This window comes from Rana temporaria, chromosome 13, assembly GCF_905171775.1.
Source record: "Rana temporaria chromosome 13, aRanTem1.1, whole genome shotgun sequence".
Taxonomy (NCBI): domain Eukaryota; kingdom Metazoa; phylum Chordata; class Amphibia; order Anura; family Ranidae; genus Rana; species Rana temporaria.
Window position 1 is genome coordinate 33,184,880 of NC_053501.1, and position 14,392 is coordinate 33,199,271.

General features: G+C 43.5%; 1 protein-coding gene across 4 annotated transcripts in view; it reads left to right on the forward strand.

Annotated features, from left to right (window-relative positions):
- The window catches only part of PPP2R5E (protein phosphatase 2 regulatory subunit B'epsilon), a 133,959-nt gene that overhangs the window by 81,132 nt on the left and 38,435 nt on the right, over positions 1–14,392 (forward strand). For all 4 annotated transcript variants that reach the window (XM_040332347.1, XM_040332344.1, XM_040332345.1 and 1 more), the window contains exons 4-5: positions 6,822–6,923; positions 10,709–10,801. In XM_040332347.1, coding sequence (XP_040188281.1) covers positions 6,822–6,923; positions 10,709–10,801 — 195 coding nt within the window. The remainder of the gene's footprint in view (positions 1–6,821; positions 6,924–10,708; positions 10,802–14,392) is intronic.

Consider the following 14,392-nt stretch of genomic DNA (forward strand, 5'->3'; position numbering starts at 1 on the left):
TAGAACAGGAACGGAGTAGGAAGCAGCCCGCTGGAATCAGCTGAGGATCAAACAAAGACAGTCCTGGTTCTCAAGGCACTTTAAACAGTAAGTAGGGCTGAAGACAGGTCCGAGAGACAAGCTGTGGTCAGGGGTTAGAGAGAGCAGGAAGTCTGAGGTTCAGGCCAGAGGTCAAGGGGCAGGAGATGGCAGCAATCCGGGAAACGTCAGCCAAAGGTCAGGTAATCGGAAAACAAGCAGAAACTTCAGCAGAAGGGAATCTCGGATGCTGTGACAAACCAGCAACCTGACAGGAGGAAGAGGCTGGTTTAAATAGAACGCTCAGGCCTCTGATTGGCCGAGAGCGAAACGAGCCTGTGCGTGCCCATGCACGCGGCGTGCGGCCATACCGCGCATGCGTGATACAGGTGAGCGCAAAAGCGCTGACCTGCCGTGCATATGCGGGCTTCGAAGCTGGGCAGGACTGGTGCCCTGACAGGTGACATTAACCTTGTATGGCAGTGTGAACTGACTTGCGAGTCAGGTGTGATGCGGGAACCCGTAGTGGATTCGCAGTGTTCCCGCATCGCACCTAATTGAACTGAAAATGACGTTTATACAAGGCTTTTCTTTTTTGCATCACTATTATTGATTGTTTTAAAAGCAAGCTCCTTTAATTGCATTTGCTCTAATTGGGCTTACTAACTCACATTTAATGTTCTGTTTTTTTGTTTTGTTTTTAATAATGTGATCTACTCACATACAATTAATAGAATTCCTTGTATTCATTTAAAAATAATGAATTGCGTTCCTTTTCAAAGCTTTAAAAAAACCAAACCCCTTCTATTTTCTGTTATTGCCTGTGTCCTTACTAGACAAGGTAAAGGCCCCATCATTTCCACCCCAACAGACGTCAGCTGCCTACAAGAAGCACATCCTTCCTTGCAAAATGCCAGGCGGCTGTACAGCTTTTGAAGGTTGTAGGTGGGTCCCCAGACATCAACCATACATTGGGCTCCTGCCTAGGTTGCCTTGTGGATGATGATAGACTATGAAAGAAATCTCCCCCCCCCCCCCCCACACACAGTGAGGACACAGACTGACAGATTGTGTTTACACACCATATTTGTAGTTAAAATACTAGTCTGGTGCTGTAGAAGTAATGTCCTTCCCCTGAAGAAACTGTGATGACAGTAAAAGGATTAAACAAAGTGCTGGTTGTGGTTTTTATGGTATTGGGTGCATTTTACACAAAGCAAAAGCCTTTTTTTTTCCTTCTGTGACAGTTAATGCTATTAGTTATAGTAACAACGTACTAGGCCCAGTTTCCCTTTCCTTTTAACTCTTGATGAGATTACCATCCTGTACTTTGAAGGGAAAGAGCTATATGTGGACAATTAAGCTTCCGGTGTATACACATCCCCTGTCCCAGTGATGGGAATTGCCTGGTTCCCCCTTACCCTTTGACTTCTGTCCTATCTCTTTAGAGATCCCCCTTTATGGATAAATAATCAAAGTGACTTGTTTTACTTTTGTTTTTTTAGTTATAGTTGTCTAATCATAATCGTGAGTCTCCAAAATCCTACACCAGTTTTGAACTGTACAGTTATATTTAATAATGTGCTATAAGCGATGGATAAACAGAGATCTTGTCCTAGATAGAGCAATGTATAGAAAAAAAAATATGCAGAGATATAGCTTGATAAAAAGATTGTGTGTGTATAATATATATAGTACTGTACAAAAGTTTTAGGCAGGTGTGAACCAATGCTGTAAATTAGGAATGCTTTCAGGTAGGGTTGGACCGATACCGAGCATTTGCGCTGCGCAAACTGTTGGCGCTATATAAATCCTGTATAATAATAATACTTGTACTCGCACAAATGCTCCCGATGCTTCACCCAAAACCTGGAATGGGTCAGCGGCGGCCGGGGCGGAGTGGCAAGCGATTCCTGAAGTAAGCTGGCAGGTGTCTCATTACATTCAGCTTCCCATCTCATCTTGCTATGGAAGTGAGGTTCTGCCCGAGAAATTTTTCACTGCGCTCAAGCGTTTTGCAACAATACAGAGCAGTGAAACCGTCAGATAATGTCACGGAAGTGACAATACAAACACTGGGCTATGCATTCCAAGACTAATACTTCCCTTGTTACCTAGTATCTCCACAACTGCCAGCTGTCCCTCTACAACCCAAAGCAACCTGTGGTGTTAAATTCTACGTTGCTGGTACTTGTAGTGCCTATCCAGAGCAACCTGTGGTGAAAGATCCTGCTATGCTGGAACTTGTAGTGCCTCTAAAGATGCCAGCTGTCCTTGGATTGCCCTATACAAGGCAGGGCAACCAGTGGTGATTATTATGCCGAGCTGGGACTTGTAGTGTCTCCAGAACTGTAGGTTGCCCTGGCTTGTAGTGGGGCAGCTTAGAGCTCTAGGGGTAATACAAGTCCCAGCATAGCAGGACCTAACACCACATGTTGCCCTGCCTTGTATTGGGGCAGCTGACGGCTCTAGAGGCACTACAAGTCCCAGCATGGCTAGATAATCGGCACTGGTTGCCCTGGATTAGGAACACTAAAAACTTGCGTGAAAAATGTTGGAGCACTTGCAGAGTGCTAGAGCGGGTGGGAACTTCCACATACAAGCGGGCTGCCGGAAAGCCTCTATTGAGGGATCCACAAGCACCATGTGTTAGCCGCAGCTGGAGCCTCGATAAGACTCATGGAGATGTCAGCTGTGTGTGTCTGGGTGGGAGTGGTCCAGGCCCTGCTGCCATTTTTCTGCACCTCAGTTCCCTAAGTTTTCATGCAAAGGATGTGGAAACAAGGCTAAGCGACTTGGCTATGCATGAAAATATAGGCACTGGTGCAAAAAATGGTGGCAGTTGCTCTGGACTGAGGAGTCAAAATTCTAAATATTCGATGATGATGGTGATCAGCAACTTATAGTGAGACTGTGATGGAGTGGCGAGCAATCTGACACTACCTGGAGGGTCACTAACTGACACTGATGTTGCTAGTGACACTAATACAGTACTAATGACACTGGCTGGGAACAGAATAACTTCTAGGGGTAATCAAGGGGTTAACTGTATGCCTAACAATGTGTAATGTGTGCTGCTTTTACTTTACTATCTGGCAGTTTTTTCTCCCTGCTTTATGGGTATAAGAAACAGCCAGATCGCTGTTCACAGTACATAGAGTTCTGTGTGTTTTGTCAATTCAGAACTCTGTGTGTTATTGGACACAGCCGATTCACTGACTTCAGCTGAAATTGTCTGCCAATCTCGTGCTGTATCCAATCACAGCAAGGGTGCGTACACACATGTATATGATTGTGCCTGTACCTGCCGCCCGCTCACAGTATATTTGCGGTGAGCGTTTGGCAGATAGTTACAATTATTAACCATGCACTTGCAGATTACAGCTTCCAATGCTGGCTCCTGCTCTCTGTGCTGCATTCCTGAACGTCATGTCTCCATAGAACAGTTAACAGTGGTCACTGCTGTCTCAAGTCCATCTGTTCGCTTGGAAAAGGAGGGAGGAGCAGGGGAGTGACTCGCCATCTTGGGCTACAAGGTTGTGTGTTTCTATTGATATACACAGTGTTGGGATTCACAGCTGAAATCTCCCTGCAATGGTGGCTCCATAAGGCACTGCAAGTGTCAGGAGCAGAAACAGGGAACGTGGGGCAGTAATTGTGGCACCAGCTTAAACTGGAACATAAGTAAGGATTAAGGCTGGATTCACACTGGTATGATACAACAGTCCTACCCACTGTGAATCCGACTTTGCCCTGTGACTTGAAGTCCGACTTCAATGAATGGGATCCAACTTGGATCCCAACAATACCAGGCACTGTGTGTTTGGTATGAATCTTTAGGGGAAACGCCACACCAAAAAAAAAAAAAAACTGCATGGGGTTCCCCCTGCAACACCATACCAGGCCCTTCGGTCTGGTATGGATTTCAAGGGGGAACCCCCATGTTGGAAAACAGCATGGGGTCCCCCCAAAATCCATATCAACATGGGGGGGGGGGTTCCCCCAAAAATGCCCTCAACATGGGGGGGGGGGTGCTTTGGGGCCAAAGCACCTTGTCCCCATGTTGAGGACGAGGACCTCTTCCAGACCAGGGCTGTGGAGTCGAGGAGTCGGAGTCGGGGGAAATTTTGGGTACCTGGAGTCGGAGTCGGCAAACAATGCACCGACTCAGACTCCGACTCCTACTAAATTTAGATTGGAATAAAAAAAAAAAAAGCAAGTTTAAATGTCCCAATTCACAAAAAGTTATAATTAATGACTTCTCTACTGTAAGAATAAAGACCAATGCATGCAGTGCCTCAGGTAACCGCAAAACTAACAGGTTAAGTGACCGTGAAGAAGCATGCTTTTCATGTGCTTCACTATATGGCACGCAACGCACAATTAGGAGCTGCAATACTTATACTTTCCATAGTGTTGTGTTCTGCTTTTACAGGGAACGCAGCGTCCATGTGTAACCTAGCCTCTCACTGATAAGGGATTAAATAAATATGTTTTTTGCAGGACTAGAGAGTGAGACACTTGTATAAGTGAAGGGAATGGAGGGCCAATAGTTCAAGACTGACGCTGTAAACCATTGGAAAAACTGCTGTCATTTAGCTAAGGCTATAAAAACGTGTAAACTCCGATTGTTAGCTTAAACTTTAAACATGACTATGGGATTCTCCTAGGAAAATCATGTTTTAGAATAAAAAAACGTTGTTTTCATTGTGTCTGTCTTTTGCTTAAACTGTGCAATACAGTAGACCAGGGGTCTCAAAGTACCGGCCCGCGGGCCATTTGCGGCCCGCGGACCGGTTTTAAATGGCCCGCAGGCAGGGCGTGTCCCGCGGAAGTGTAGATCGCATGAAGAGTAGCGCAGGAAGCGTCTGTCATAAGTTCACTTGTCTCTCATGTCACACTGCTACTCCCCGGCGGCCCCTTCTCTCTTCTCGTCCATCCCCATTTGCTTGTGACATCATCTGAGATGGACGAGAAGAGAGGGGGGCTGCCGGGGAGTAGCACATCAGGGCACAGGGCACATGAAACAGCACATCAGGGTACAAAGCCCAGCACATCAGGGCACATGGCACATCAGGGCACATGAAACGGCACATCAGGGTACAAAGATGTACCCTGATGTGCTGGGCTTTGTACCCTGATGTGCTGTTTCATGTGCCCTGTACCCTGATGTGCCATGTGCCCTGTCCTGATGTGCTGTGCCCTGATGTGTCATGTCCTGTACCCTGATGTGCCATGTGCCCTGTCCTGATGTGCTGTGCCCTGATGTGCTCTCATGTGCCCCATGTTCCCTGGTGTGCCCCATGTTCCCTGATTGTGCCCTAATATGCTCTCATGTGCCCCATGTGCCCTGGTGTGCTCGTATGTGCCCCATGTGCCCTGATATGCCCCATGTGCCCTGATGTGCTCTGATTGTGCCCCATGTACCCTGATGTGGCCCATGTACCCTGATGTGCCATGTACCCTGATGTGCCCCATGTACCCTGATGTGCTGGGCTTTGTACCCTGATGTGCTGTTTCATGTGCCCTGTACCCTGATGTGCCATGTGCCCTGTCCAGATGTGCTGTGCCCTGATGTGCCATGTCCTGCACTGTGCCATGTGCCCTGTCCTGATATGCCCTGCCCTAATGTGCCATGCACCCTGATGTGGCCTGTTGTGCTGTACCCTTATGTGCTGTGCTCTGATGTGCCCTGTACCCTGATGTGCTGGGCTTTGTACCCTGATGTGCTGGGCTTTGTACCCTGATGTGCGCTGTGCACTCATGTGTGCTGTGCCCTGTGCCCTGATGTGCTGTACCCTGATGGTGAGTGGTCAGTGTGTAGTGTAGTGGTCAGTGTGCAGTGTAGTGGTCAGGGTTAATAATGCGTTCGCTGACACCAGTACTGTTTTTGAAGTTTGAAAGTTTGCATGCGGCCCTCCATGGGATATGGAAACTTGTCTTGTGGCCCTCAGGTAATTTGAGTTTGAGACCCCTGCAGTAGACTGTTGGCTTCCCAGCCAGTAGTCCTTTGGTAGGTTGCGTTTCTTTCCCTCAAGGAATGTATAAAATACATTCGCATATTAATACAGAGGAGTCGGAGTCGGAGTCGGAAGTACATAAAACTGAGGAGTCGGAACATTTATCTACCGACTCCACAGCCCTGTTCCAGACAGCCTTGGCCGGTGGTTGTCTGGGTCTGCAGGTGGGGATCTTATCGGTATCTGGAATCCCCCTTTAACAAGTGGGCCCCCACACTATGTGGAGTATGGGGGTACCCCTACCTATTCACCTAAAAGGGAAAAAAAAGTGTAAAAAATAGCAGTACACAAGTTTTTAAAGAAATTTTATTAAGACAGCTTCGGCGTCCCTCCGAATTCTTCTCGCCTCTCCGGTCCTTCTCCTCTCTCCGCTGTCTTCGCCCTCAGTTCTTCCTCCAATCTTCTCTCGACTCTGTTTATAGGTCACATTAAAGGTGGAAAAAGTGTGTGTGTGTGTGTGTTTGTTTTTTTTAGCTTTACAGGAACCTGACATTTATATCCACTGTATGTAGGTATTTAGAGATTGGTTGTAATTTCCTTTTTAAGTGGGTTTGGTCATTCCCTGACAATACTGATAGATCTAGTGGTTGTCAGGGGGGGTATGTCTGCACATGAAGCACCATCATGAGAATTTGACAGGTCAGTTGGTGAAGTGACAATGAATTCCCAATACATTTTATAACCTAAATCCAAAGTAAGGACTTACTAAAAGTGCAAAACGGTTTCACCTTTTTTTGGGAAAAACAAACTGATTTGAGTGTTTTTTTTTTCCCTTTTCTCAAGGTATCCTGCAATATATTTAGGACTCTCCCTCCGAGTGACAGCAATGAGTTTGATCCCGAAGAAGATGAACCAACTCTCGAAGCATCATGGCCTCATTTACAGGTATTGGAACATTTTCTTAACACACTAAGGCTACTTTCACACTGAGGCAGTTTTCAGGCATTTTAGCGTTAAAAATAGCGCCTGTAAAGTGCTTTCACACTGGAGCGGTGCGCTTGCTGGACGGGAAAAAAAGTCTTGCAGGCAGCCTCTTTGGGGCGGTGTAGGAGTGCTGTATACAGCGCCCCTACCCCACCCCAGCCCATTGGAATGAAAAGCAATTCGAAAGGGCTGCAACACGGGTGCTTTTAACACCTTCTTGGGGGTTAAAAGCGCCCTGCTAGTGGCCAAAAAGTATCAATTAAACAGTAGTAAAGCGCCACTAAAACGAGTGGTGCGTTACCGCTAACAAACCCTCTGCCCCAGTGTGAAAGTAGCCTAAATCATTCAATATGCTTTCAGGTATCCCACTTTTACGGCTCAGAGATGTTATTCAACACTTGAACTCAAAAATGCAACATGTTAAAAACACAATAAGTATACAGTGAATATATTTCCCAATGTGGAATGTGAACGGCACAATGTGTACTCTCATGTATGGCCATACAAATGGAAACAAACTATTCAGCCTATTCATTTTATGGGCAAATGCAGGAAAATCTGCCTTTTCTTTCTCCAGCTACTGAGCACACAGATCCACAATAGGTAGAGTGGTAAGAGAATTGGAATGAGCTGACGACATGCACCATTTATGAGAGACATTTTAGGGGCTATTTAAAAAGCAGGGGTGCAGCCATACTGCCCCTTAAAGTGGTTAAAAACCCTTGCATATACCCAATGAAATGACTGGCCTCAGGTGATACAAATGTAGACAAAAAACATACATCTTGGCGCAAAGTGAGAACTGAATCAAAGGGTAATATTTACAAAATGGTTCACAAATAGTCCAACATTAGTCCATTAATCCATAAGTAATATATACATATTTCATGTATACACAGACAGGAAGTTCCATGGAAGTCGGGAGGAAGTAGAGAGGAGACATTGCTGGAAGAGAAGTCTTTTCTTTCTGGGTCATTTTCTGGGCTCAGGGCCATGGACTCTATAGACCAGGGGTCTCAAACTAGTGGCCCTCCAGCTGTTGTGAAACTACAAGTCCCATGAGGCATTGCAAGGCTGACAGTTACAAGCATGACTCCCACAGGCAGAGGCATGATGGGAATTGTAGTTTTGTAACAGCTAGAGGGCTGCCAGTTTGAGACCCCTGCTATAGACGGTGACAGGGGGGGGGGGTGGGGGGATCTGCAGCCATCCAGTCTGTGTTACTGGGTTTTCGGTTTTGATCATCATTGCAAGCTAAAGGCCTTGGCTGGGCTATAGCCACATGCCTTTTTTTGCTTGCCAACCAGTAAGCAGGTCTTTCTTAAGGTGGTTGGGCACTTTTTTGTTTGACGTTACTGTGGTGCCAATGAGAAGAGGATTCACTTCCCTAACACTGGATCATTAACATGCTATTCTCTGCATTGATTGTGACTTTGTAGCGCAGCTTCTTCTTTTTTTTTTTATCTCCTTATGTATATGTGTCCATGTGAAATAAGAAATAGTTGCAGCTATCCTCCAAGTACAGCCAGCTCTGCATCAAAGACAAGAAAAAGGGAGACGCCACCTAAGTGTAGAGGTTAAATATTAATTTAATGGCACAAGGATTAAGAATCATTTACAGGATACTATAATCTAAAAGGCTCATCAGAAGCAGGGAAGGGACCATGCCACAGCATCCTCTGGATTCATCACAGTCCACGGAGCATGTGAGAGTAATTTCCAAGTCCTCTGCATCCTGTGGCTACCAGGAAGCAAACCAGCGTGGAATGTGGGCGGAAATTATGTCACTGGACCGGTCTGGTGACAAGGGAAGAAAAGGCTTGCTGGGGGGCCAGATCATTCATGTAACTGAACCCTTTTCCCCCTTTGCGTTGGGCAGCAAGAACTTGTAGGATATCGTAGGCTCCATACCGCAGCCTTCATTTTATGAATGGACTGTAGAATGTAGATTTCAGTGTGGAGTGACCTTGCGGTATGGAGCATGTAAGGAATAGTCACATAGGGTCCTCTTAGTTTAGCAATGTTTCACTGCTGAGCTAAAAGCTTGCTGTTTAGCTATAAGTGACGGCTCACCTTTTATATTTGACATTGCATTAGGAGTTATATTAAATACTTATTTTGCTTTTAACACAATTTTTGAGATTGCGAGTTGGACTGAACTTTGGGCAGCGTATACTAGAGTTTATAATGGCAGGTAAGTGTGCAGGTTGAATATTCTATGCAGTGCAATATTTGGAGAATTATCATTTCTGATTACAATTTTGCAATTTGTCTGTTTCCATTAGGAGGCAGAGATAGTAACTGTTCTCGGCTGTGCCTGAGCACTTTTCTATCTGTGGAAGAAATAATAATAAAAAAAAGAAATGCTAGCCATGTTGGTGAGATTGTGGCACAAAGGCACAGAATATCCACCGGCCACAAAGAACTTTGCTGCTTATGCCATGTACAGGGTGTGCACTTCCCTGAAGGTCTTTGCTTGGCTAGGCAGAATGATACAGTACATTGATAGCGGGTTGTCAAGTTTATTTAGTATATAAGTGAAGGTAAAAATAGAGCAGGAGTTGTCGCTCCCAGTAACAGCCTTTTGCCATATAAAGCTCCTTGTATGGACTTTGACTTAAGTCTAAACATTGCCATACACTTTGCTGAGTGCTGAACAGGACGATTAAACTCCCTATACTAGAATGGCACAAAGATGGGTCTATAGCTGTACACATCATTGCTCATGTTCCATTTATAGGCTTTATTAACACAATTGTGCACATTTAAATGTAAGCTAATTATTTTTCAGCAGAGCTTAAACCCAAGAACAACATTTTTATAAAATGCAGTTTACATGTGGTGGCTGCATTGGTTTTCTTTTTTCAGGTTGGAACACTTTTGAACAAGTACAGAAAATGCCCCAGAAATGCATTGTCAATGTGTTTCTGTGCGATGGACTGGAAGCAAAACAAATGTCGTCATTTTTGTTGAAACCACCAATTCCATCTACTCCACCTTTTGTAATGGGGATGAACAAAGGTGCTTGCTTTCTTTGCTGTGAAAAGACTTCTTGTTAGAGGGTGCCTACGTTTGTTCTCCACAGTCTTACTGTATGTAGGAATGTAGCCACCATCTATTGCTTGCTCCTGATATGGATTAGGGACTATGGAGTTTATAGTGTACATAGAACAGTGCACATGACCACAACCAACATGCACTAACTAAAATATATATATATATATATATATATATATATATATATATATATATATATATATATATATATATAAAAAGCACAATCACCAATAATTTTCAAATTTGTTTTATATATATATATATATATATATATATATATATAATTTGATTTGTATATATGAATTTATGTTTCTTTCTTGAATACTGGGCCATCAAGTAGTGGATGTATAAAGATTATTTTTGGAGAATAAGGATATCCGTGTCGCTTTAAGTTAAGTGCTTTCCAACATTTGTTGTCAACATCCAACAACAATTGTCCGATGGAGCATACCAATGGTCAGATTTTCCAACAGCCTGTCATCACACAATTCCCATTGGAAAATCCAATTGTGTATACGGGCCTTAATAAATTAAAAGCAATTTAGTAAACTGTTGGTATTCGTATTTTGTACTGCTACTGTTAAATGCTTTCCTCTATAACCCTTCCCCAGTAGTATTGGTTGTATTTTAGAGTCCGCACGGTAAACTCATACAAGTTGATTCACCTATTTATTTATTTTTCTTTTCAGCTTGTATATGAATTTTTCATAAGGTTTTTGGAAAGCCAAGAATTTCAGCCCAGTGTTGCCAAAAAGTACATAGATCAAAAATTTGTATTACAGGTAAGTTCACTGTTACACCGAAAGATATGATTGTGATTTATTGATTTCTAAACCTGTTGTACTTTTCCTGGTTTTGGGACTTTTTGGTGTTTTTCTAAAAGGGTAAATGTTGCCCAGCAAATCTGGGTTCACGGCAGCCAATCGTGCCAGAACTTGTATCCATTAAGTGTTCCTTACATAGTCAAGTTGAAAAAAGACACAAGTCCATCTAGTTCAACCAAAACAATTATAATGCAATCCCATATACACAATCCTTCACCTACAGTTGATCCAGAGGCAGAAAACCCCAGCAGAGGGGGAAAAAAAATCCTTCCTGCTCCCCCGAAAGGCAATCGGGTTTTTCCCTGGATCAACTTTACCTATAAGGCCTCATGCACACTGGATGTTTTTGACATTTTTCTAAAGTCATTAAACTCCATCATGTTATCCTATGTGTCAATGCACACATAGGCTGTTATCAGCAGTTTCGGGCAGTGGCGTTTTTGAGCAGTAAAAAAAAACTAGTGGGTTCTGAGAGACTTTTTTCAGCTGTAAGAACGCTCTAACGCTGACTAACTTAATTGACTTGATAAATGCTCAAAAACGTTTTTTGATCCATTGAAAAAAATAAACACATTTAAAAAAAAAAAAAAACTAAAACCCTCTAATAAACGCTATTGCAAAACCGTTGAAGAAAAATTGAAAAACTCACTGAAAAGCTACTGCCGTTTTTCATAACTTTATTTTAACGTTCAGTGTGCATGAGGCCAGACTGTGAAGAAACTTTTCCGTATTTCCCTAACTTTTTTTTTTTCTTATTTACCAAATAAAAATGTATTCTAGTGTACGTCCTTGTTCAGTCATGCTAGGCTTTCTAATATGAAAGCCCAGCACTGCGTTGTTCATTTCAAACTGTCTTTGTGTATAAAAGAATAAAAACCCCGCCTGTCCATATTTCCTAGAAGATAGGAGGGGTGTGTCGTCCTCTAAATTATACAGCTGTGTGTGGACCTAAACAGCAGGAGATCAAAAAAAATTGACTGTTCGCCCTGGTTCACATTGATGCTACTTCTCTTGAAGTAGCGCGATTTCAAAGTAGCAAGGTCAGCGCGATTTCAGGTGCTACTTGATATACATTTGTGTGGCTTCATACACAGATGTATATTGAAATCGCACCTGAAATCGGCAAAAGTAGTGCAGGAACTACTTTTTGCAAATCGGTGCAGCACCTCAATATCGGTGTCGCACCAATTGGAACAGTAAGTGCGGCGCCGCAGAATTGGTGTCGCACCAATTAGAACAGTGCCATTGCAGCCAATAGGCTGTGACTTGTCAAGCGATTTTATCTCTCAAATCACATGATTTGCCTAGGTTCACATTGAAGCGATTTGTCATGCGATTTGAGAGATCAAATCGCATGACAAGTCGCAGCCTATTGGCGGCAATGGTACTGTTCCAATCGGTGCGACACCAATTTTGCGGCGCCGCACTGATTTGCAAAAGTAGTTCCTGCACTACTTCTGCCGATTTCAGGTGCGATTTCTATAGACATCTGTGTATGAAGCCACACAAATGTCTATCAAGTAGCACCTGAAATCGCGCTGACCTTGCTACTTTGAAATCGCGCTACTTCAAGTAAAGTAGCACGATTTCAAAGTAGCATCAGTGTGAACCAGGATTTCAAAGTAGCATCAGTGTGAACCAGGGCTTCGGGATACTTGCAGCATAGCAGTAAATCGCTCTGGAAAGTCTGGTGTTAAATCAGCTGCTGACTGCAAGTGGACGTGTAATATTCATCCAAATTGTTTACCCGAGTTAAAAAGAAATGCCGGTTTTAAATTCCTGAATATAAAATATATGCAGAATAATGATACATTACCTTTTAATGTATTTATAAAGTGAGGAGGAAAGGAGAAGTGTAGAAGAAGGTGGCTAGTATTAGTCTGCTATTCGATTTTTCCATTGCCATGATATAGGTTCCAAGAAAGATGGATTTATTTTAAGTGCAGACAGATTCAGCTACATAATCTGTAGCTCAACTGGAGCTGGTGCCAAGGAAAATAAGGATATCCTAGTTAGGTTTGCCCTTGCGTCCTTGTGTGGTATGTCCAGAGAAAGGGTTCTACTGTAGTATACTTATGCATGAAACTCTTCAGTTTAATAACTCAAAGAGCCCCTCCTCTTGGAGTTGTTACTACTCTAGCCAAAACTTTTTTTTTTTTTTTTTTCCTGGTAACAGTCCTTCCTTGCTTCCTGATGAGATTTCCTCTTGTTTCTTTCCTGTTGACAGGTGTCAATGGGACAGGAGGCAATTAATTTTATTTTTTATTTTTTTCAAATGAAACACCTTTCTTCTTTTTTTTTTTTTATATTAAAGATTTTTGTTAGCTGTACTTCTCCTATGGATTAGAGGAGTAGTTTGTTCTGCACTCCTGTGACCCATTTTCAGCTTACAGCGGGCTAAAGCCTGCTGATGTCACAAAGCCGGTCCAATCGGTAAAAAGATTCCCAACCATATGGCCGGGAAGCACTCCCTCCTGCCCCCTCCACAGCCTAGTGCGCTAGTAAGCACTAAAATGGCAGAGCAGAGAGCCAGTGACTGTCACCAGCTCTTTGCAGGTCGAAGATCGGGAGCTGAGCGATCAGCAATGTTTGATCGCTCAGTTCTCGGTCTGGAGCTGTCGTGGGACAGATGCAGAATTGGAATGATGCTGCATCCACTTAGATAGGTATGTATTTTTTTTTTTCACGATTCCCATACTTTTCTTTTACCAACTTCCTTTCTTATAGTCTTACTGACCCATTCCTGTTACAAGAGCTTTTCAGTATGTCTAGTCAAGGCTTATCTTGAAGAGCTTTTTTTTTTTTTTTTTTTTTTTATTGGATCAGACCCGGAGGTAGCCGGTTGAAAACGGACAAAAGTCTGTATGTCTGTTTACATCCAACTGCCCATGGAGGAGAATGGAGGGTCCGATCAGGTCTGGCTGAAAAACGGACAGCTGGACCCCAAGTGGTTTTGCAGATTTGTATGGCCAACTGACTGCCCTGTTCTAGCCTAAATGGTTTTAAAAGAATTTGATAGCCTGCTTGAGTCTAAAACTAAGTTGTTCAGTCTTACAATTTGATAACTGAATTATGAATTTTAAGTATGACTTCCATACCTGCTTGATGACCCTGGAAGCTGGAGATCACCGAAACAGACACTGCTTCTCCACTTGCTTCCAGGTCGTTTGCTCAGCATAGGCACTATTCAGAGAATGGTTTGTATTTGCTGAATTAATGCAAAGCATTTTCTGAATTGGACAAGGTGGAGAGAGTGATGTCACCACCTTGTGTCTCCACCCCGTCCAGTCAGACAACGCTTTCCATTCATTCAGAAAATGCTGAGCGTTTCTGAATGGCGCATGTACCTAGCGGCCAACCTCTTGTTCTGAGTAAGCAGTACTGCACTGCCCAGGACTCGGAAGCAAGTGTAGATCACTGATGTAGCGGTGTGGTGTTCAGTGATTTCCAGTTTTTACTGGAATTAGCCAGGTATAGTGTATACAACATTGCTTTGGTCCAAGCTGGACCAATGTAACTATCTATAATCTAGCCTGGAATTATTCTTTA